At 42.9% G+C, this 24,748-nt stretch overlaps 1 protein-coding gene and 1 long non-coding RNA gene across 2 annotated transcripts in view; one reads left to right on the top strand and one right to left on the bottom strand.

Annotated features, from left to right (window-relative positions):
• LOC143844707 (uncharacterized) overlaps positions 1 to 20,483 on the top strand; it is a 37,744-nt gene extending 17,261 nt beyond the window's left edge. Inside the window, exons 2-3 of the long non-coding RNA XR_013234107.1 lie at positions 16,993 to 17,123; positions 20,208 to 20,483. This is a non-coding gene — a long non-coding RNA (uncharacterized LOC143844707). The remainder of the gene's footprint in view (positions 1 to 16,992; positions 17,124 to 20,207) is intronic.
• On the bottom strand, positions 1,139 to 24,748 carry ALDH8A1 (aldehyde dehydrogenase 8 family member A1). The gene is made up of 7 exons (XM_077352210.1): positions 24,564 to 24,748; positions 18,119 to 18,266; positions 16,700 to 16,855; positions 7,919 to 8,068; positions 5,898 to 6,154; positions 4,066 to 4,227; positions 1,139 to 2,939 (listed from the first exon to the last, which is right to left on the bottom strand). Exons 1-7 carry the CDS (start codon positions 24,699 to 24,701, stop codon positions 2,487 to 2,489), a joined length of 1,464 nt encoding a protein of 487 aa, XP_077208325.1. The 5' UTR covers positions 24,702 to 24,748; the 3' UTR covers positions 1,139 to 2,486.

The following is a 24,748-nucleotide window of genomic DNA, read 5'->3' as shown; positions in this document are numbered from 1 at the left end:
CAATGCTGGCCATAGCCCAAAAATTGGTTCCCTTCATATCCTACTGCTTTTATATGCAGATGATGCTGTAGTGCTGCCCCATTCACAAATTGGCTTAAAACGCTTACTGGTTCAATTCCTGGACTTCTGTGAAGTAAACAAACTTTCTCTGAACTTTGAGAAGTTAAAAATTGTGGTTTTTGGAAAGCCTCGGAAGCCTCTTAAATGGAATGTAAGAAGTAACAACATTGAACAAGTTAAAAGCGACACAGAGGAAATATGCAATCACATCTGCAAAAACTGGCAATTACACGTTTCTTCTATACCAGTGTTAACCAGTACATGCCAGCAGCCCTCAAAGTATTCAATGGGAAACTAAGTGCCCAACTGCTCTATGGCATCCCTATTTGGATCAACACTTTTAACCAAGCAGTTGAAAGTCTCTGTCTTCCTTCATAAAATCCTTGGGACCCCGAATTGTGTCTCTTACGCAGTCCTATGTCTAGAAACCAGCCAAAGACTACTGGAAACCAGAGCATGGTTGCTAACAATCAAGTTCTGGCTTCACATTCATTTTAGATCTGACCCCAATAGTCTAATTTCCCTTATGCTATCTGAACATGAGTCATCTACTTGGTTAAGACACATTGAGGGAAAAATTAAATCTATAGGAATCTCTTTAGACTCCTTGTACCTGGTATCTGAAAAGACTGCATTTGATTCAATTAAATGCAGACTGTTAGACAAAGAACTGCAGGTTCTTAGCAGTAAAGCTAGAAATATTGGCTCGCCATTGAGTTTGGGGATCTCACCAAGCTCTCAGCCCCTAGCTGCGTATTTCTATCATCTAATCATCCCACAACAGCGTAGAACATGCATGTTAGCTAGAACTAATGGTCTACCTTCTGCTGTGCTATATGGGAGATTTCACCAGATTCCGCATTCAGCTAGGTTGTGCCCCTGTGGACAATGCTGTATAGAATCAATTACACACATTTTCTTCCATTGTCTATTTTATTCCTCGATTCAAGCTAAATTTCTTAACTCACTGCTGTGTAAAAGAGTAGAGTAATGAAGAGTAGTAATAAGTAATGAAATTGGAAAGCATTCCCATTTTTGTACCTTTGGACACTCAGACACAAGAATCGGTGGCTCTGAATAACATTCATACCTTTTTTTTAATCCAGTAATTAAGAAAACCAAAACCGCAGCATAAATATATTTTTGAAACAGCTCTAATCTATTCTAAACAAAGCAGGAGTGGGAATCCTAAAGGCTAACAAATATGAAGGCACTCCAGTGCCCTCTTCTGGAAATAATTCACAGGTGCATCTGAAATAGAAACCCCTAACAAAGCTTTTCTCTGCTCCGCTTTGGAAACATGGCCGCATTTCCATTTTGTTGTTTATCCTTTTCAATTTTGTCAGGCAATTTTTACTACTTTGTTTCACAAAATGACTCCTGCTGAAAATGAACATGTAAATATAAAAGTAATGTAGAGAAGGTGGGCTTAATTCTTCCTGTGGCAGGAAGGCAACAGCCAGGAGGCTGTTTTCTCAATGCTGGATTTGGATTTAGAAAACTCGCAGGTATCATCAAACTCAAACAAGCCAATCACAGGCTTTGGCAGGACCCCTGGACTGTATATAAGTCTGGGTGGTGGGTTGTTCAGTTCCTTTCTTTGGTATGATCTTAATAAAGAGCTGATGTTTCATTTCATGAGCCACCCTGCGCCTTATTGAACCCACTATTCAATAATCTCCAAGAGGGAAAGGGCTAGGGACTGGGGAGGGGGGGGTGTTAAGCCAGGAATTTACAGAACCTGCTCAACATATTGATACAATAGTATGTCTGCATATTGGTATTTAGTGCTGTTTAAAAACACCTTTTAAAAGAAACCATTTCTCTTCAATGGGGAAAAAGGGAAGTGGCTTGAAGATGATGTGCGTCGCGTCTTCCCCCTCTGCGTTTTCCATGTGACCCGAAATCGCCGTTTCGGCGGCCGTGCATAATGGGCCATGCACTTAGCTTTAAAACACATTTCAGGGAGCAGCCCAGCTACATGCACAGTTCAGGGGAGTAGAAGCTGCATAGGGAAGCACAGTGTTGTGTGGAAGCAATTGAAATTGCCATTCACATCCCTGAGCATTAGCCATAGGATCCACTGTTTGAAAGCACTGCTGTTATCAGCCAAGTATCTCTTTTCCATAAGAAGCAAAACAGGCAACCAACTGGCCAAGACTCAGCCAAGAAAAGACCAGCTGTCATCAAGAGCTGAACAAGATCCAGCTCCTCAACATCTCTTCCTTGCCAACCATCACCTCTCATGTGTGCATGTTATTAAACTCTCTGCTTTATTTTCAATTTAGTCACCATGAAAAGTATCATACAAATTCTCCTAAAAAACAATGCTTTTCAGATAACATTTAATAGTGTTATGTCCTATCTACAGGTGCCTATTTATTATGCCTATTTATTATGATGTGAAGCATTTCCATTGATATTTTTCAGTGTTTTATAGTGATTGTTTTTGACTCAGTGAAAAATTCGTAGGAGTCCTTTGCCCCCTCTCTGCCTATACCTGAGGCTTTTGTGCCACCAAAGGGCAAATTTAAATCCCTGATAAGCCAACAGTTGGTCCACACCAATCCACACTGGAGTCTCTTAGCAACACGATGAACCCGGCCCACGTTGCTTGACCAGACAGTGGCTGCCAAGCCATATTTGACCCCATTAGCTCTTGTAATTACTTCCTCTTCAGTGTCAAATGCTGTGATGCAAGTCACAGGACCAAAGATCTCATCTTGCATGCAACTTGAGTTGTCTTCAACTTCAGCAATGACTGTGGGAAGCATGAAGTAGCCATTCTGGTTTCTAGGAGGAAGAACCAAGGGGTCCTTTCCCTCCCCACACAGTATCTTAGCTCCTTCTTCCTGAGCTTTTTGGATATAACTCTTTACCTAAAGGGAACAAAAATGTATTTTTAGAATGCCTGTAATTTCTTATTGTCATACCAGATATAGAAAACATGGGACTATTTTCTAGTAGCAGTGGCTTTAAAGTTTACAGATACTTAATAAATCTTGAGAATGAATATTAATCATTGCAGGACAAATCTTAATCACCTAAAAATGTGTTGCTAGAACTTGAGAATTTGAACTCTGTTTCCGACCCAGCTGATAATTCATTTGAAAGGCAAGAAAAAACAAACAAACAGCAATTCTAATTTAAGCTTTTTGTTACTTGTGGAGAATTTACATGCAGTGCCCAGTTTTAGCAGATACTCCAGAGTTCAAATCTGTGTAAGTATCCTAGAGTAGGATGCAATGTGAGGAAATGACCCTTGGTCCTTGATGGTCTAAACCAGGAAAGCTGCTTGTCTGCTGTGTGAGACAAGATGTTAGACTGGAGGGACCACTGGTATGATCTAGCAGGCTCTCCTTATGTTCTAATATTTCTGCTAGGACTTATAAAGTCCTACCAATCCTCTTCCAAGCAAACTATGGCTATATGATGATGTGAAATGGCAACTTACCAGTGTTCTAAAGTTATGATTGTTTGTTTTAACTACTGGCAAAGAGGTCCAATGAGTAACAGTTCTACCTGAATAAAAAAGAGTCCTATGGTAGTATGATTATTGTACAAGCTTTCAAGAAATTATTATGGAGCATCATTTGTTATGGCACAGCCATCTTTAGCACACTGCTGTATGGATCCATTTTATTTTGTTGCACCCATGTGTATATTTCCATGAACTGAGGAGATATTGCAGGTTCCTGATGAAGTGGGTTCCCTAGGGCAAGGGTAGTCAACCTGTGGTCCTCCAGATGTCCATGGACTACAATTCCCATGAGCCCCTGCCAGCATTTGCTGGCAGGGGCTCATGGGAATTGTAGTCCATGGACATCTGGAGGACCACAGGTTGACTATCCCTGCTCTAAGGCATAAAAATGTACATCAAAATAAATCCACCCTTCTTTGTCAAAATACCCTTTTTCTTACATTTCAGCTGTGACAGGCTAACATGGCTACTCCTCTGGAATCAGTGTTCCAGGTAATAATTATGCACAAGTGGTTTGTTTTTACCTTTGCTAAATGGTCTTTACTTATCAGTGCTCCCACATCAGTCATGGAATTTGAAGGGCTTCCAACCTTCCATTTTTTGACAGCCTTCACAAACCTTTTCAAAAACTCTGGGTAAATACTCTGCTCAACAAAGATTCTGCTTGTACAAAGACATATTTCACCCTGAGAGAGAAAGAAGCAAGGACAATTATTACTGAAAATTGCCCAAATGATTCCTCCCAACTCATGGAACACAGTAGTGTGAAAGCATAACTTGATGGAAAGCTTTATTGATTATCTCACAGAGTGAAGAATTCCTCTCAAACTTCATGAGCAGAAAGGCAAGGATTGAGAGCTGGGAGAAAGTGAACAAGTAACAACAAGGATAAGATAAAAAATTACTCCACCATGTCTCCTCATTTCTCTCACTAAGTTCAGCCCCCATCCACTACTCAACACAAGGAAGTTCATCATGCAATGCCTGCCATCTCACATGAAACAGGCACCGCAGACTGAACATCCCATCACCACAAACACAACATGTTCAACAAGTGCAGTTGAAGCAGCCACTTGCAAGGCAATGAATGGGAAATCATAGTGTGGTGATGATGTATAAAGTGAATGCAGCATATGTTTGAAACACAGCCCAAAGACAGGCTGCCGGAAAAGGTGTAACCCTACATTGATGAGACGGAACATTCTTGGAGACTGACAGGTTGAAGGCTGTAGTGGTGGAGCTCCTAAAACAAAGATTCAGTGTTGAAGAGTTATGACAACTGTTGCTCTTCAGAAATGGGGTCTGGTCACCTACACCTGTTTGTCACCCGATTGTTCTTGTGAAATGCATTTGCTGCATGACCCACTGAAGAGCAATGCCCCTGTTGGTCAGTTTGGAACCAGCTCATAATATTTGGCCGGTGAATGAATGAATGCCATTACTGCCCTTAGAGTTCTTTAAAGACTCAGAATGACTAACTTCTGTGCCTATACTCAGGAGGCCAGGTGGCTACAGGAAGCTGCTAGGCACATGTACGGAAGGGTTATTCTTGTTAGTTTCATAAACCTCACATGAGCTGTGTGAATTCACAGTGCAATTTACAGAACACCACTGTGACATTCCCTGATCCAAAAACTGCATGTCTGCAGCTTTCAGACGGTTCACAAAAATCTTGTTCATACCGCTGAAATAAAGTAATCAGTTCTTCAGCCATGACAAATTCAAAATCTTGTAGCTGTGAAACCTTAATTTGGATCCTGTGCCTTAGTTTCAGTTGTGTTCTTTTTCATACATTACAGAGACAGTCCTTGGCTGCCAAAATGCCTCTCTCTGATAGTATATGCTTCTACCTATGGATGACCAATGGCTTTCAAAGGGCTGAAAGAAGCCAAGTGCTGGAGGAAATGTGCTCCAGAATAGAGGACTGCCTCCACTCTGGACAAGAGGAGCACAAAGAGAAACAAAGTTCAAGATACAAGGCCCTATTTGATTTGCAGTTCAGAGTACTTCCTCAGAGTAATTTAGGTGTGAAATCAGACTGGCTTGAAAGAGGTATTAGATGAATTCATGGAGGATAGCTAAGTTGTCTAAAGACCATTTCTACATTGAAAATAAGTAAACTTTTAAATAACCAAACTAGGAGACAAGATATTGGGAATGGCTTCTATTTATTAATATATTTATGTCTCACCATTCCTCATGGAGACCTACAAAACACAATTTAGACCTGTGGTCTATGCCACATTAAAATCTCTGGCAAATAGGACAACCTCATAGTGCCTCATGAAAGTTTCTAGAGGAGTCAACAAGAACCTCAGATGCACAGTGTTAGTATAGCACCTGATTGAAAATATACCTGATTAGCAAAGCTGGATCTTACAGTGGCAGGAATGCATTCATCCAAACTGGCATCCTCAAAGATGATGGCCGGGTTCTTGCCTCCAAGCTCCAACGAGAGCTTCTTGCAAAATGGAGCACTCCTTTCAATGATCCGCTGGCCAGTGAGCGTGCTTCCAGTGAAGGAAATCAATGGCACCTTCGGATGAGAGACTAGAGCTTCCCCAGCTTTGGAGCCACACCCAAATATGATGTTCACAACGCCTGGGGGGAATCCTTAGCATCACAAATATACAAAATGTTAAGGAAACAGCATTTGGTCCTAGGAAAGGGGTAGCAGTTTGATTCCATGGCAGAGTGACAGCAGCGCAAAGGAAGAAGGGCCACCTCCTCAGAGGCTGACCACCATCCCATTGTTGAATGGCCTAAATCTGGAGTAGGAGAGATTTATTTCAGGAATGCCATGCAGTGATGAGGCAAATGGGGCAGTCATGTTGGGGACTGACCAAGGATGAGACATTTTAAATCACAAATCTGTTGCATTGTTTCTTTAGATTTGTTGAAAAGTGAGGTACAGACACTCTTAAGGTACTTTCTCTAAGTAGGGCAATGTCTTCCTGTAAAGTAATTAATGCCAAAGCTCAACTAACTGTAATGAATACTGGCTGTATCTATACAATAGCCACCTGGGTTCTCCCTCTGTGGATAGCTTGATCTGTTTATTGGGGCCATGTGGAAGCTAAACAGATATTCCTGCCTAGGACCCCCTAGGTTTGCAGAAAAATCTTAATTAAAACAAACAAACAAACAGGGGGGTTAAATCCCCACCAGAGTCAAGTATCATGGTCTTGAACATGTGTAGACAATGCACTTGTTTCCTCTGCTGAACACATCACCATCAGTCACAGGGTAGCCCCTGTAGTTGCTAGTAGGAGGGGGGGGGGGGCGAGAGAATCCTTCAGAGGCTGGGAACCACACAGGACTCACCAGCATCATTATTGGGGGGAGAAATCTTGGCAGATGGGAGCCACATAGGGTTCACCACTACCATCAACTGTGGTGGGAAGTCTTAGCAAGCTACATGAAGCTCACTGATACTGATCAGGGGAGCCTTAGTGGTGTTAGCAGTCCAGAGTCATGCCGGGCTTGCTACCCTTAAAGAGGGAGGGAGCCTTGCAGGGCCTGGAAACTGGGAGCTGAGCAACACTCTCCAGCATGGTCACTGATGGGGGAGATGAACTGGGCACAACGGCAGCAATGGGGAGTGGGGTGGAAATAAGCTAAATGGTGTCAAGGATCCCCTTCCCCTGACTATGATTACACCTGGCAGCAGTAGCACTGATGAGCGGGAGAGGAAACGAGGTCCATAAGCAAGAGCAGAAACACTGATGGGGAGAAGCCACAGCAGGCCCAGAACAACTGCAGTGATGGGGGGGGGAGAGCTTGCCCAGCAGCAGATGCTAAAAGCTGTAATGGGAGGAATCGGAATGGGGGAAAGAAGTTATGTTGGGACAAAGTCAGACCTGCACTCAGGTCACCAGAGTTCCTGGCAATGGCCTTCGTGGCCCTGGAGATGACAGTGGGCCCATCAGTGGAGGCTCTCAGACTGAGAAAGGGGTGCTGTAACAGGAGGGAGGGGAGCCCCAGCAGCCCCAACATTGGCATTGGCAATGGGGGGCAAAGCCAGTAGCTGGAGTTTTTGCTGGTCGAGGATGGGGAGCCACAGTGGTCCTGAGGATACAGCACTGAGAGGGGAATAAGTAAAGCAGGGAGAGGGATCCCCCCGCAAGTACCACGGGTCCTCATTTGTATGATACTATTCCCCCTGCCTCATACATGACCTCTTTCCATACACCTATTGGTGATTTCTGCTAGGCACATGACTACCATCAAAAATGATCATGTTATCTGAGGCCTTAGAAAATACAGGTGCCAGCAATATAAACTCTGCTCCATTGTTGCATTTTAACATATAGCTTTGCATTAAAAGATACAAGACCCCCATGTCATGCTTTGCCTGCCTTTCCATTCCAGGGTTACCTGCTTTGTCTAGAAGCTTGCACATCATCCAAGCAGTGAGCGATGTCATTTCACTGGGCTTGGCAATGACCGTGTTTCCACACACGACAGCTGGGGCAATTTTCCAAGTCAGCAAGTAAAGCGGCAAATTCCAAGGGCTAATTAAGCCAGCTGAAGGAGGAAGGAAATGAAGCAAGCCCAAAATGTTCAGCAAGTTTGTTGAGACAAGAAGCCTTGGCACTTGGCACAAAGCTCAGACTCCCCTGACATCCAGCCAAAAGGGTGTCCTGCCCTCTGGAAGAAGCACTTCAGTTGTTGTCCCTTTACTCTGTAGTCAGGACAGGAAGGAACCTGGCTAAACTGCGACTTTACCTAGGAAATATTCGTTTATATGAACTTCCCATGCACATAATTTGGGCATAATTTATTTCCTCAATCACTTACAGCAGTGGTACCCAACCCCCGGTCCGGAGACCAGGACCGGTCCGTGGATCAGTTGGTACTGGGCTGTCGCTCCTAGTCCTCCTCCTTGGCTGCTGCCTTGGGGGCTGCCCTGCCACTCTGCCGCTGGCTCACCTTTGGTGCTCTCCGGCGGCTCCCATGGCTGGGGCTCCCCCTCAGCGTGGCACTGCGCAGCTGCTGCTGGCAGCGCCCCCCAGTGGGCGGTGAGAAGTCAGGGGCGCTGGCGGGAAAGCAAGTGGAGCAGGGTCTTAGGCAGCAGCAGCGACGTTCCTCGGCAAAAGACTACCCCCCTCCCCCGGGGCCTCAGTAAAATTGTCAAGCGTTGACCGGTCCCCGATGATAAAAAGGTTGGGGACCACTGACTTACAGCATGGTTTATTTTATGCGGAAAAATCACACTTAGATATCAAATGATGGAAGAATTCTTTCTCTGGGGGGCTATAACTTAGATCATAGAAAGAGCTTGAGAGGAGAATTAAACACACACAGGCAGTCACCAAGACTGTGTCCTAACCCAAATTGGAGCCACCTGGGCCTCTAATTGTTAAAAGGGAAACAAAATAATCACTAATTTGCCTTGTCATATGACTCTGAGGGGTCTGAACCCAATTCAAGCCCAGTACTTTAACCTGAAGATTTTACTATGTCAGTACCTTTTCTTCTTCTTCTTCTTCTGGCCTTCAAGTCACAGCTGACCTACAGTGATCCTGTAGGGTTTTCAGGGCAAGAGATGCTCAGAATTTGTTTGCCATTGCCTGCCTTCACGAAGGTCTCCCAGTAAAATGCTAGTCACAGATGACCATGCTTAGCTTCCGAGATCTGACAAGAGTGGGCTAGTCTGGGCTATCCAGAAATAAGGCAATCCTTTACTCTTCTCCTTCTCTCCTTGGCCCCCTTTCATTTTGTTAACAAAGCAGTCAACCGTGATATATTTCAGGCTTGCACACACATTCCCCGAGTCCTTTCTGCTGGGGATGTGGGAAGGCTGCATTTTAGGGAGCTTATTGCTGAGTTTTGCTTGCAAAAGTTTAATCTAGTTTTGGAACTAGTGTAGGAAGGTATATTCTGGATAGATTTCAGCTAGTGCATTAGTAAAAACAACATGTCAAAATCTGAATATTGCTGGCAATATTGGCAGTATTAGAAATATAAACATGAAAATAATGAAACTGGGTCATTGTTTCTGAATAAAATTAAACAAAATATTTTTAAAACCTTTGTAAGTATGACATTTCCTGCTCGTAGCCTGCAGGCTGAAGCTGCAAATAATATGGGACTGCAATGCAGTTGGGGGGTGGGGAGAGCTTGTGTGATTTGCTTGAAAGGTATACCCTCCCCCCTTTAGAGTTACCATTTGCAGAAGCCAGAAGCAAATAAACATATATGCAATGTACTCAACTTCTTTCCCTTGTGTGATTAACAAGAGGCTGGGCCCTTCAATTTCTATCAAGAAAATGGAAGGGAAGAGAAATGCTTACCCAGGTGACTCTCCCTGTAGCTGCTTCTTAACATTAAAGGAAAAGTCAGAAAATGCAATCATGTCTCATATGTGTTGTTCCTTCTTTGACGCTTAGACACAGATTTTACTGAATCCTTCAGATCAAACTACACAATGTTTTTTTTTATCATTGCTGGAAGAACCAGCAATTATTAGTTTTAAAGCATAAAATAGAAAGAAAAAAAAAGAATAAGATGCAGAAATATTAAACCTCCATAAAGTTATGGTGAGCCCATATTCAACTAATATAAATGTTAACTATCTATGTATATATTCTGTATAATAATGCAAAAGTTCTTTAAATTCTTCTTCTGGTCTGCCATTGACTAGATTGGCTAGCTTTGCCATTTTAGATCTCCTAGCTTGTCGAACCAGTCTGTTATTTTGATAGGTCCTGTTGTTTCCGGTTCTTGTCTATGATTATTCTTGCTGCTGTAGTTGCATAGAAAAGAAATCTCCTAAAGATGAAACTCAAATACTTTGGCCTCCTCATGAGAAGGAAGGACTCCCTGGAGAAGAGCCTAATGCTGAGAGCGATCGAGGGCAAAAGAAGAAGGGGACGACAGAGAATGAGGTGGCTGGATGGAGTAACTGAAGCAGTCGGTGCAAACTTAAATGGACTCCGGGGAATGGTAGAGGACAGGAAGGCTTGGAGGATCATTGTCCATGGGGTCGCGATGGGTCGGACACGATTTCGCACCTAACAACAACAACAACAAGTTCCCATTCCTTTAATGAAATATTTTGTTTTAAATAGAATCATAGAACCATAGAGTTGGAAGGGGCCATACAGGCCATCTAGTCCAACCCCCTGCTCAACGCAGGATTAGCCCTAGCATCCTAAAGCATCCAAGAAAAGTGTGTATCCAACCGTTGCTTGAAGACTGCCAGCGAGGGGGAGCTCACCACCTCCTTAGGCAGCCTATTCCACTGCTGAACTACTCTGACTGTGAAAAATTTTTTCCTGATATCTAGCCTATATGGTTGTACTTGAAGTTTAAACCCATTACTGCGTGTCCTCTCCTCTAAGATTATCTAAGATTACTCCCAAATATTAAAAAATGTTCTGGATTGACTTCACATCCAGTTTTCATCTTTAGATCCATTGACAATAGTTCTGAAGCCCCTATAACATTAGTTTTTTCTTTGTTTATTTTATACCCTGCATATTGGCCAAAAGTTTTCAGTGTCTAACAATGGTGGAATTGTTATTTCACGATTAGTCAATATGAAGATCATATCATCAGCATAGCTCCTCACCTTTAATGAAGAGCCCAGAGAGTTCTGTTGAAAGTCTGGTTTTTGTTGCAATTGTTTCTAAAACTAGATTGAATATAAAAGGGATAATGGACACCCTTGTCTTGTACCTTTCATCATCTGAATTTTATCTCATGTAAGCATTCCATTCACCAAAATTCTGGCTTCTGGAGAAGGAAAATTTGGCAATAAAAACTTACAGTTTAGAACTTTGTGCTAAAGTGGTATTTTAGATAGATATTGGTCAAATTTCATGGAGATGATTAGTCCAGATGGTGGTTCAAAAGAATAGGAAAAAAAGAGAAGAGGAGTAGAGATTGTAGAAATGGCGGACAGCGGCATCAGGACCCCTCACACAAGAGACTTCAAATCAGGAGGAACAAACCTCCATGGATCAGTTGAAGGCCTCTGGTACCCCCAGAGAGGCTGCCAGAGAATAGATGGGAGGAGGTTAGCATACATACATCATTTCTGCCAGTCATAGCCACGATCGACCCATTCTAGGTATGGGAGCTTGCAAAAAGCAACTTTACTTCACTGCCATCTTCCCCACATCCCCTCTACACAATGTTTTAATAATAACAATAACAACAACAGCAACAATAATAATAAGTTAGGTCCAGGCCTGTCTCACTTTCCTTACAGCCACATGCCCCCTGTGAGGAACATAACTTTAAAAATCTGCAGGGACAGAGATCAGTGAGGGACTGTGGCACTGAGAAGGACAGGTTCCTCCCCTACCACCACACACCATTTACCCAAGCCACTGGGGAAACGAGACCCAATTTGTTCAAAAGGAACTTAGAATCATAGAATCATAGAGTTGGAAGGGGCCATACAGGCCATCTAGTCCAGCCCCCTGCTCAACGCAGGATTAGCCCTAGCATCCTAAAGCATCCAAGAAAAGTGTGTATCCAACCTTTGCTTGAAGACTTCCAGTGAGGGGGAGCTCACCACCTCCTTAGGCAGCCTATTCCACTGCTGAACTACTCTGACTGTGAAAAACTTTTTCCTGATATCTAGCCTATATCGTTGTACTTGAAGTTTAAACCCATTACTGCGTGTCCTCTCCTCTGCAGCCAGCAGAAACAGCATCCTGCCCTCCTCCAAGTGACAACCTTTCAAATACTTAAAGAGGGATATCATGTCCCCTCTCAACCTCCTTTTCTCCAGGCTGAACATTCCCAAGTCCCTCAACCTATCTTCATAGGGCTTGGTCCCTTGGCCCCAGATCATCTTCGTCGCTCTCCTCTGTACCCTTTCAATTTTATCTACGTCCTTCTTGAAGTGAGGCCTCCAGAACTGCACACAATACTCCAGGTGTGGTCTGACCAGTGCCGTATACAATGGGACTATGACATCTTGTGATTTTGATGTGATGCCTCTGTTGATACAGCCCAAAATGGCATTTGCCTTTTTTACCGCTGCATCACACTGCCTGCTCATGTTTAGTTTACAATCCACAAGTACCCCAAGGTCTCGTTCACACACAGTGCTACCTAGAAGCGTATCCCCCATCCAGTAGGCATGCTTTTCATTTTTCTGACCCAGATGCAGAACTTTACACTTATCTTTATTAAATTGCATCTTGTTCTCATTTGCGCATTTTTCCATTGTGTTCAGATCTCGTTGAACTCTGTCTCTATCTTCCGGAGTATTTGCCAGTCCTCCCAATTTGGTGTCATCTGCAAACTTGATGAGTAGTCCCTCCACCCCCTCATCTAGATCATTAATAAATATGTTAAAAAGTACCGGGCCGAGCACCGAGCCCTGAGGTACCCCGCTACTCACCTCTCTCCAGTCTGATGAAACACCATTGACAACAACTCTTTGAGTGCGGTTCTCTAACCAATTCCCTATCCACCTAACTATTTGAAAATCCAGATTGCAGTCCTTCAACTTATCCATCAGAACATCATGGGGAACCTTGTCAAAAGCTTTACTAAAATCCAAGTAAATGACATCAACCGAATTTCCCCCATCCAGCAAACCTGTTACTTGGTCAAAAAAAGAAACTAGGTTGGTCTGGCAGGACCTGTTGGAGACAAATCCATGCTGACTTCCTTGGATCACCAAATTGTTCTCCAGATGTTTGCAGATCACTCCCTTTAATATCTGCTCCATTATCTTCCCCACAACAGAGGTCAGACTCACTGGTCTGTAGTTTCCCGGGTCATCCTTCCTCCCTTTTTTGAAGATCGGAATAACATTTGCTCTTTTCCAGTCCTCCGGGACATCTCCAGTCCTTAAAGAGGTTCCGAAGATGATGGACAAGGGCTGTGCAAGTTCTCTGGAAAGTTCTTTGAGTACTCTCGGGTGCATTTCATCTGGACCAGGGGATTTGAACTCATCCAGTGCAGCTAAATGCCTCTCGACAACCTCTCTATCCATGTTAACCTGCCACCCAGACACTATCCTTTGGCTACAGCCATCTCTAGATGTGCCTAAACACTTTGACCTGTGGGAAAAAACTGATGTAAAATAGGCACTAAGCCTTTCTGCTTTCTCTGCATCTTTCATTAGAGTTTGTCCATCTGCACCCAACAGTGGGCCTATTGCCTCCTTGACTTTACGTTTGCTCCTCACATAACTGAAAAATCTTTTCTTGTTACAATGGGCTTCCCTGGCCAATCTTAGCTCACTCTCAGCTTTGGCCTTTCTGATGATTGATCTACAGTGCCTAGTAACCTGTAGGTACTCTTCTTTAGAGCTCTGTCCTTCCTTCCATTTCCTGAACATTTTCCTTTTCTTTCTTAGTTCCTCTTGAAGTTCTCTGTTCATCCAAATAGGCTTCTTAGAGCTCCTGCAGTGTTTCCGTATTTCTGGAATAGTCATTGATTGAGCATGCAATAGCTCTTGTTTGAGTAGCGCCCACCCTTCACATGCTCCCTTCCCTTCCAGCATTCTCGTCCATGGTATGACACTCATCATGTCTCTGAGTTTATTAAAGTTTGCCCTACGAAAATCCAACATCCGCGTCTGGCTACAAGCTTCCTTGGCTCCCCATCTCAAAAGGAATTCTATGAGGACATGGTCACTTCCCCCTAGGGTCCCCATCTCCTTCACCTCATCCACCAACTCTTGCCTGTTGGTCAGTATTAAGTCCAGTATGGCTGAACCTCTTGTGGGTTCATCTACCATTTGATAAATGAAATTGTCAGCCAGGCAGGTCAGAAACTTGCATGACTGAGGACGCTTTGCAGAGTTAGTTTCCCAGCACACATCTGTGAAATTGAAGTCACCCATGATGACAAGGTCCTGCCGTTTGGATATTTTCTCAAGCTGCTCACAAAGTGCAGCATCCACATCCTCTCGTTGGTCAGGCAGTCGGTAGCAGACACCAACCACCACACTGTTTGTTTTCCCCTCGCTTATTTTCACCCAGATGCTTTCCACTGCAGATATGCTCTCCTTCACTAGCATTTCCTGACAGGTAAGCCCTTTCCTCACATACAGTGCCACTCCTCCACCTCTTCGATCTATTCTGTTTTTTCTGAACAGTTCATATCCATCCACCATTACATTCCAGTCATGAGAATCATTCCACCAAGTTTCTGTGATGCCTACTACATCATACCTTTCCATCAGCATGAGAACTTCTGCAGTTTGGCCTCTAGACAAGAAAAAGATGAGGCTGAGACTGTTTCTGCACTAGGGTTTTGGCTCTGTATAGGGTCTAGTTTTTAATCCATTTCTGTTTATGCATTTGTATAGGGTTGAATTTTTCATACATTTCTGCACTGAAATTCGCCTTTTTGGGCACAGTCTCAAATTGCTCCCTCACTTGCCCCACAGCAAGGTAATACTTAGAAATCCGGTTTTCACCTTTTGAAGTGGGGGCTAATAAAATCTAAATCAGGGCTGACCAATGTGGAAACACAGGCATTCAGGTTTTTCCAGTCTTTGTCCAACTTTGTTTCCCACCTCCCTGTAGCATCTCTTCTGTTCTCAACTCCCCCAACCTCCTTGCCCTTTAAAAAACAATGGCTGGTTGTATTACAGCATGATTTCAATGTAATGAAAGACCCGCCCCCCCACCTACCCACTGCCACACTTGGTCACCACCTTCCCTCTCTTGTTTCCTTAAGCTTCAACATTAGCCTTGGTGTTAGTGAGATTGGTGACAGTCTGCATGCTGCCGCAACTGCTTCTTTCAGAAAGTGATCACACTGGGCGGGGGGGGGGGAGTTAATCTACAGAATTTGAATCCATCAAGTGAGAAAATGCCTCCAAGCTTCTTTTTGGAAATTAGTTGGGCTGTCTTGCTGGAGGGCTTGTGTCTCCTGCCCACCCCCCTCCCATCCATCTCCCCTCTTCTCCCTTCTCTGACTCTAGCCTCCTGCCCATGAGTGCATGTAGATCTGGCCTTTGGGCGGCAATGGAAGAAGGGGATGGCACAGGGTGGTGACTCTTTTCCATTTTTCACAGTGGCTGGTAACACAACAGAGAATCCACTACAGCTTGGCAATAAGAAAAGGGAGCTTTGCAGCTGCTCTGGTCAGTTTCAAAAATAGTTTCCTCAATTTCAAGATTTGTTTTTAACCTTTGCCTGCCTTCCTTTTCATTCCACAAGGATTTAAAAGAAAGGCACTTACTTAGCACTATTACACATATGTGAGGGACATCATCCCTCACACATCACGCGTGACTTTCCCACCCCAATTGAGAAAAACAGGGTTTTGGGTTGTAGCTGCAAAATAAAATCATCAGAGAAGGAAAATGGTGATTATGCCATAAGCACTTTCCACCAACATTCTGTGAGATGGCTAGCTATGTTTTGGAGCACTGTTTACTGGCTATTTTGTGAGGTTACCTTACTTATTTAGTAAAGACTGGAAATGATGTTATTATAATAATAGACAGATCCTTCCTCAGGCAAAGGAATTACTCCAAGGAGTAATTTGGGGGCATTATTGAAGGCCTGCAAATGGCTAGCTATTTAATTCAATATTTTAATAGTGACTGGAACATAATTATACTTTGCAACTCAGATGGTAAGGTGTGTCTTGGCACCAGAAATTTAATACTCTAGTTTAGAAATATTCTGGACAGACAATGGACATTTTGAGTTGTGGTCTAAACAAGAGCAATTTGAAAAATGATGAGGTTTAGCAGCAATGGCAGAATGAAACATTGTCAATACCAGGTTAATGAACATTTTAGGGGCTTTTTTTAGTATCTTACAGCCATTACTGTAGAGTTATTGCTGTGGTGTCTTTAAATTTTGCTATTTTAAACTGTTGTAACCTGGATAGCCCAGACCAACTTGAGCACATCAGATCTCAGAACCTAAGCGGGGTCAACCCCAGCTACAGTTTGGGTAGGATTCCACCAAGAAATATTATGATGGCTACACAGAGGCAATGCAAACCGCCTGAACATCCCTTGCCTTGAAAACCCTGTGGGGTTGCCATACATCAGTTTCAACATGATGGCAAAAAGTATATAAATAACAACAATATTGTAGGGCTTTACAATCCTAAACTGAAATTCAATTCAATAGCAATAAAAAGAAAACTTCAGTCTATCTAAAGCAAATATTAATTCTGTCCCCTAAAAAGTAACTTTATCTTGAAAGACCTTACCAATTCCCACTGGTGTTCTCACAGTATAATGCATACACCCCATAGGGTCCATCTGTGTACTTTCTGTTGTCTGGTGAAGAATGGAAGAGGAAAAAAAACGGAAGTTGTATATTGCTCGGGGGATGTCCACCGTTCTCGCAAATGTAATCGTTTTCCCTGAAACAGACATTTGGCAAGCATCACTCAGCTCTTGCAATGGCTATTACAATCCTTTCGGTAGATAACGAGTTGTCAGCAGTTCTAACTCCTGAACTACATTTCAAGGTTTTCTTACAAATGCACTGTTCTTACAGATGTTACACAGAAAAGGGGGAAGAGAAGATCAAAAATATTCAACAACCATGTTAAAGAGCAATAGAAAGTATCACCTGCCCAAGACAATGGATGTAAGAACTAGGAGCTCTCAGCACAATAGCATAAATCAGTGAGTCACTTACATTAGATTATTGGCAACTATTTATCTTTGCAATTTCCCATTCTTTTTTTTTTTTTTTTGCAATTCAAATATTTTATTGAGATATCAAATATATATGTGTATGGATTGTTTCTTGTATAGTTTCTACGTTCTATATAAACTGCCCTGAGCCTTTATGGAGGGCGGTGTATATATGTATGTATGTATGTATGTATGTATGTATGTATGTATGTATGTATGTATGTATGTATGTATGTATGTATGTATGTATGTATGTATGCCTGTATACGTGTATGCGTGTATGTGTGTGTGTGTTTACTAATACATCAATTCACTAACCTAAAACTCAAACATAAATCAAGACAAATATATATTCAAGACTTCTCTCCTATCCATAAGAAACATAGATCTGTGACATAACATTTTACTTAAAACCTGCTCCTCCTATATAAAAATGTACAGATCTTCACAAAGTCTGGATAGTTTTTTTTCATATCATTGCAAAACGATGCTTATTGCTTAACATATTTTTCAAGATCCAGGTCTTTGTAAACGACAGACAATTTGGCAACTTCAGCAAAGTCCAACAATTTCCTTAAACACTCTTCAGTAGAGGGACTATCAGGGCTCCTCTAATTAGAAGTGAAAACAATTTCCCATTCTTTAAGCATCTCTAAGAAATACTTTAGCTCCCTAAAAGCCTTGCCAGCCATTCCTTTCACTTACTGATTATTCTATAACCTCCCAATCCACCTTGAGTTAGGCTTCTATACTGGGCCACATTTCTCTCTAGAGACATGTGATAGGTCTTTGATCTGGATGCAAGAATCAGCCCTTGCCTGAGAATTCAAGGAGAGCAATTGTTCTCTTGAACTTCAATACTTCAACAATTTGTTATGTGTCCTGGACCCCACTGCCAACATCCAAGCCAAAGTGTTCAGATCTATTCATTTTGCCAGTCACCACTTGAAAACCCTGTCCAATATGGCACCTTTTGCCTTTACCTTGATCTTTTGACTCTGCTTCTGCAAAGGATTCCAGATCTTCTTCTATGAGGTCCGCCAGCTTGCTCATTATTTTTGATCTTTCTTGAGGGCTTTTGGCAGACCACCCTGGGAAAGCATTTTGGGCAGCTTCGACTGCAGCCTCCACCTTGAAAAGACACATTTCACATCTTGCTAAAGTAATACAGGAAATACAGGATATGAACATTATGAGACAGAAAAAGATATTAGTACGTATTGTATCTTTTCTGCACAGATTCATCTGGACCACATTTCAGCCCATTATTCAGAAAACAAGAGAGCTCTGGAGTAAATACAAAGGGCCATTCCGCACCAGGATCTATGTAGCAAATTGGTTGTGGAATGAAAAAAACACCATTTTAAATAGTGGAATTCATCGTTATGCATACCTGCCTTTGTAGTGGAATCCAGTTGCGTTTCTATTGTTTCCCACAGGTTTCAGGTCTCGGCAAAAATCACTACCCAGGAAGCGATATTGCCGAGCTTTGTCCTGCCCCTGGCCATCAATCAAACAAGCAGCCAATGGGTGGCCGTTATCATGATCCCAAAAAGCCCCTTTCCCTTTAAGGAAGGTTTTTTTTTAAAAAAAAACAACAACAACACACACATGTTGCAACGAATTTGCGTTGATTTGTTGCAACGGAGAGACCCATCTAGCTAGCAGGTGGTGTTTGAGCTGCCGTTTCATCGTTGCCACGCTCCCCCCGAGTGAAAAAAAAATACCCCCCCCTGTACAGGCGCGATTTTCGGCCAAAAATAGAGTGAAAAATAAAGGGAAAATTAACCAGCAAACGGGGCTGCGTGTTGCTTGGTGCTTGATGACTTTAAACAGCTCTGGGGAGGGACTGCAGCCGGGGAAGCCTCGCTGGGTAAACGAAGGTTCGCCGGTGCGTTGATCTCTGCTCGCTCCGAGAAAAAAAAATGGTGATTGCTTCGCTGGAAGATCAGATGAGAGAGCCAGGGGGAGGGACTTTGCAGAAACCGCAACAATGGTAACGCACAGAACTTTCCCGCTAGTGTTGCAGATTGGCTGCAAGAGTGTAGTGCTTTCCGGAGGGTGAATCCACTTTTTGGGATTTCCCTGAAAGTGCTAAAACAAAGCACTTTTTGCGGATCAATTTCAGGAGTGTTGCAGATTGTCAACGACGTTGTGCATGACAGCAAATCAGTAGCGATTTCAATTTGCAACTATTGTGCAATTTTGAATGAGTGCGGAATGGCCCAAAGTATATCTCTGTCACCCTCAGCCAACAGAGAAGTTGAGAAGTCATCATGGGTAGTGACTGAAGAGGGCTCTTGCCTTCTAGCCCTCCTTCAAATGTATCATTCATCTTTCTAACATTAGGTGGCAGTGTTGAGCTACTTTCCCTCCTCTCCATGCAGGACTGCAAAATCTTTATTTCAATAATAATAATAATACCTGCAGAATGACATTAAAGGGCATCTCTTTATTTTGGAACATTAAGGTAAACACCAAGAGATAACTGGCCAAACCCTGTGGATTCAAGACAATGCAGTATCTTAAGAAACAGTAGTACTGTTTTTCGCTTTCTGCTCAGAACAACTTAAATTGCTATTTTATCTCAGGTTTTATAATAATTCAGAATGGTTCAGAAGCCACCTGGAAAGGAAAACACAGGTTTCCTACAGGAGAGACGCTTGTATGCCAGGCCCAGCCTTATGCCAGGTGCGCACCTAGCACTGCCTAACATTGTTACAGGGGAAAGGACTGTATTGTCCTGAGGCAATGGCTTTCCCTGTTAACATCCAAGACAGGCCAAGAGACCCTGATGCAGGAAAGCAGCAAAGAGGTGATGGGCAAGAGGAGGGGGTGGGACAAATGAGACGGCCAGTGGCCTCAGATGCAAGATGTAGAGGAACAGAGTCTATGAGAATGGAGAGCAAGAAACATTGAGAGGCTTATGGGAGAACAGAACAAACCTCAGAACCAAGGAGGCCCACCCACTGGCAGACCCAAGAGCACTGTTGGGGGATGTGTGTGCGTGTGCTGTCACTAGGAATACATGAAATGCAAATTGCTAAGGCTTGTTTACATATTTCATTTCAGCACTTCCAGAGGAAATTCTGCAGGAATTACCCAGAGCGGTCCAAGAAAGTTTTACAGAAAGGTGTCTACCTGGTGACTATGAATTCTGTCCATCACAATATAGACCCAGGATATTTATTGGCACCTCTGTGTAGTACAGACGTGTATTCGGTCTTCCTAGCTGTAAAAAGGGTTTTTTATTGTTTATGGATGTGTGGTTCTGTAATTGGCCTCAGAAAAAGATCCATTTTGGATGAAAACATGTCAGGTCATTTTGTTTTAATTCATTTTGTTATCTGGGCATATTTTGTGTCATAGCATTCTTGTATATTTGCTACTGAGATTTTAATACATTGCTTTTTTAATGACCCTTAGCACCGTGCAATAAAATGTGCATTTAATATATTTGTATGATAATACTTTTTAGACTTCTCAATCTCTTTGGTTCCTAGCTTTTTTACAAGTTGGGTTTGTTTCTTTTCCCTTCCCTTTTCTGTTTTCAACCCCAGAAGTTATGCCAGCTGGCCACAGCTCCCGGCCATGCCCTCGGAAGTCACACGTTTACAGTGCCTGTGGCATCACTCAAACAATAAAGTGTTTGTGAAATAAGCTAGTTTCATTGTTGTGTGTTGCCTGAGCAAAACAAGGAAGCATTCATTTCAGCACTCATAAAGCCCACCACGCACAGCAGCAATTCTCCTCAAGGGAAATGATATGTGTGATTTCAAGATCACTTGTAACTTTAGGAGATCTCCAGGCACAGCCAGGAGACTGGCAATCCTGGCAAACCTGAGAATATATTTTTTCCCGGGCCAGAAATGGCTGCCAGGGCAAGGGGAAACCTGGGAGAAAAGGAATCCTTGTACAGGCTGTGCACAGTCCTTGCACTGGGTCCAGATGTAGTAGCTCTTGGATAGGGATGCCAACCTCCTGGTGAGACCTGGGGATCCCCTGGAATTACAGCTCATCTCCAGACTACAGAGATTAGTTTCCTTGGAGAAAATGGCTGCTCTGGAGGGTAGATTCTTTTGGCATTGGGCACAGTCCTCTCCTGCTTGAATATCTGGATCCCTTTGCTTGCAACAGCCTTCTTCCACCCATTTTTCTGAGAAGAAATTCTGAGAGGGGGGAAATGGGAGGAGCTAAGGGGGGAATGCAGCAGATTCAGCTCTTCCCTCCCATTCCTTTTCCTTTGTGTGTGAACTCAACAAGGCTGCTACAGCCCACACAGATGAACAGAATGCCTGGCTCCTCTCCAGGCTAGTTAAAAAAACTACCCCCCCCCCAAACTGGAGAAATCCCCCTGGGGCTCTGGAGTAACCCTGGAGTTATTAGTATCCCTGTGTGAGAATGACTGGTGATAAGGAACACAACTCTCTAGAGTGCTCTTTCTAGAAAGCATTCCCAAGTGCCAGAATTTTTTTAAAAAAAGTACTTGTATCTTGCCAGTTACCTATAAAGCCTCCCCTCCCCCCCCCCAAATAATTAGAACCAAGAATGGTATTCCCCTAGGGAATTCCTCCCTTATGCTACCATGAAGGGCTCACAACCTGAGCTTGGAACTTCATTCATGTAGGCAGGGGCTCTTGCTGGCTTGTGATCCAGGCTTAGAAACATTCGTTTCAATAGGAGGGGTGCACTCTCCTCATTAGAATCGCACATTCTTGAAATCAAACTGAAGCTTAGTGCAAAAAGTCGTTAAAAAAAAAAACAGAGAGACAAGCAGAGGAGGTGGTGGGAGGGGCTAGCCACTGTCCCTTTTTCATCTAGAAAAGTTGTCTCCATGTTTGTGAAGGTAACTCTTGTAGCAAATAACACAGGGCAGAGCTTCAATAAACAGGGCATACCAGCCCTTTAGATCTTCTCCAGCATGTGAGACGTTTCCTTGGAAGCCAGAGAGATCTTTATCGGAGCCACCAGGATGAGCTGGATGGATGGACCTTGTTTAATTTGAACAGAGATTGCAACAATGCACCAAGACCAACAATGATGCAACTGAGACCCATTCCTAAACACAAACTTTAATTTCCCCACGCCACTTGATATTTTGAATGGCAAGCTGCTTTGGGCCAGAATCTTTTGAAAAAGGAACAGTAGTTGTAAGCACAGGGCTGGATCCACCACTAGTGGAAAGAGAGGAATGCCAGTCAAAATACATTCCCCTGACATTCTCCACAATACTTTACAGAGCCGGTGGCCTATCTATATATAAAAATTGGTTGATGAGAGTATAAGGAATCAACCACTGAAGAAAAATTGTGAAAACGGAGTATATCTAGAAACCGTTTTGGTTGGTCCTTAAAAAATTATTGATATATAAAATTTATTGAACCAATTGCCTTGGAAAGGTTCTGTTTTTCTCTGTATATGTTTTGAACCTTTCTACCAATCACAGGACAGCAGCTGTCTTGAGGACTCAAACTTCCATCCCCCCCAAACCCCAAAATTATTATTTTAAGTGCACTTCCACGTTGCTATGGGATAACACAACAATGTTAAAGCCTTTTTAATTAAAAAAAATTAACACTTTTGCATTGCTATGGAGAAATGCCACAACAATAAAGCATTCCCCCCTTTTGAGGGGGGATTCGTGTTATTTTGATCTCTATTTATGTTCTGGTAGATTTGTGAGAGGTTGGACATGGTGACTGAGCCCCTGAGAGTGACTGTGTGTAAACAGTAAGGTTTAAAAACAAAGAGCATGGATGCCTAGCTGATTGGGAGAGGGCTGCTTCATCATGCCCCCCCCTTTCCCCATTCATTCCCCACAGCCAGAGAACACAAGCAGGACTGTTCTGCCTGCCCAATCCCAAAAAGACCATGGGCACTTAAGGGAACATTTTATTTTAACTTAGGCAAAGTAGCTTTGTGGTCCCACAGCAATGCGGACTGCGCCTTTAAAAAAAATTCTTAAGCAAGAAATACAGAGCCTCTTGTGGTGCAGAGTGGTAAGGCAGCAGACATGCAGTCTGAAAGCTCTGCCCATGAGGCTGGAGTTCAATCCCAGCAGCCGGCTCAAGGTTGACTCAACCTTCCATCCTTCCAAGGTCGGTAAAATGAGTACCCAGCTTGCTGGGGGGTAAATGGTAATGACTGGCGAAGGCACTGGCAAACCATCCTGTATTGAGTCTGCCATGAAAATGCTAGAGGGCATCACCCCAAGGGTCAGACATGACTCAGTACTTGCACGGGGGATACCTTTACCTTTACCTTCAAGCAAGAAATGTAGAGGGGAGAGTGGGTATGAGAAGGGGGCTGCAGGGACTGTTGCACATTTTTACCTCCACACAGGGTTTGCCCCCTGTACACTCCTTGATGTGAAATATGATACTAGGTGGCAAATCCAATTTTGGTGATTTTTCTCATTTCGAGGCAAATCTAGCCAAAACTCAAGCCAGTCCCCGGACAACCTTGGGTTGCTGATGATGTCATGTGGAAGCAGCCCTAAAAACTACCAGCAACCAGAGGCTGTTCAGGGGCAGATTCCTCATGCGGAATTGGTCTTGCTATGACTAGACAAATCATCTGGGTCAACTGAATTATAGTTAAAGAGCTATGTTTCATTTTAAATACCTTTTACTTTATAACAAAACGGCTTTAGACTTGCTATTTTTCTTACATCTGTTCCTCTAAAATGCAAGTTTCAGGTTACAAGTTCAACCACAGTAAAACAAGTTATATTTCAACTATCACTTATCTATGTTTGGTAAATATTTGATCAGCCCATACTAAAGGTTGCTGAGGAAGCTGTAAAAATTAACTGCTAGCTTTTGGAACATCCTTACTTACCTTCAGAAGATTAAATCAAAATTAAAAATCAAATTTTAAAAAAGTAATTAGACAAAAAAATGCTGCCAGTATTTCAGAAAATACATATTCCCCACACAGGATTTATTGCTTTTGATATGGGATTAAATGCTCAATACTCTGCTAGAATAATCAAGATACAGCTGGGATACCCCAACTGGGAACATACAATCCTCACCACCAATTCAGCAGGATGTTAATAAAAATTGTATGAATAACTTGCATATCAAGAGCGTGTTCACCTGGGGTCTAGAGATCTGGAATATTGCTGCAGGTCGAGGACTTCCGCTGACAAAAGTCACAGCTAACTTTGGTTTCAGTGTCTTACTACAGAACAGGAGCTGCAAGAACTGTCACTATTTACTATGACATACAAAATTTACCAGACTAATATCAAAACATCAAAACCATTGAAATATTGCTTTTGATAAACTGAAATGTGTTAAAAGGAAACTGATGCTAATCTAAAGTCTTCTAACAATAATTTGCACGCTATGTGGCTATTTCCAACAGACCGTCACCTTGGTATCATGTAACAGGCAGCAGAATTTAATCAGTGCAGCAACTCACCTCTGCTTTGCCACTGTCTGGTATCTTACAATATACTTCTCCTACGGAGGGGTCATAGGAATCTAAATAAGAAGCACAAGGAACAAACTGGCCGCCTATATAGTTCTCCAGAACCAGATCAGCTTTTGAGCTGGCCATTGTGAGCAGTTTGCGTCCTCCAAGTGTTATCGTGGCACCTTCAGGGC

The sequence above is a fragment of the Paroedura picta genome, chromosome 1 (genome assembly GCF_049243985.1).
Source record: "Paroedura picta isolate Pp20150507F chromosome 1, Ppicta_v3.0, whole genome shotgun sequence".
NCBI classification, from domain to species: Eukaryota; Metazoa; Chordata; class Lepidosauria; order Squamata; family Gekkonidae; genus Paroedura; species Paroedura picta.
This window is presented reverse-complemented; position numbering and strand designations above follow the sequence as displayed.

What these genes read in the sequence shown, in the direction of transcription:
- ALDH8A1 (XM_077352210.1), bottom strand. Translation starts at nt 24,701, where the DNA reads ATGGCCAGCTCAAAAGCTGATCTGGTTCTGGAGAACTATATAGGCGGC. An exon ending in GAGAACACCAGTGGGAATTG is followed by an intron (nt 8,069 to 16,699) that starts GTAAGGTCTTTC and finishes TTCCTCCTTCAG; the next exon opens with CTGGCTTAATTAGCCCTTGG. An exon ending in GATCCAGCTTTGCTAATCAG is followed by an intron (nt 4,228 to 5,897) that starts GTATATTTTCAA and finishes TTTCTCTCTCAG; the next exon opens with GGTGAAATATGTCTTTGTAC.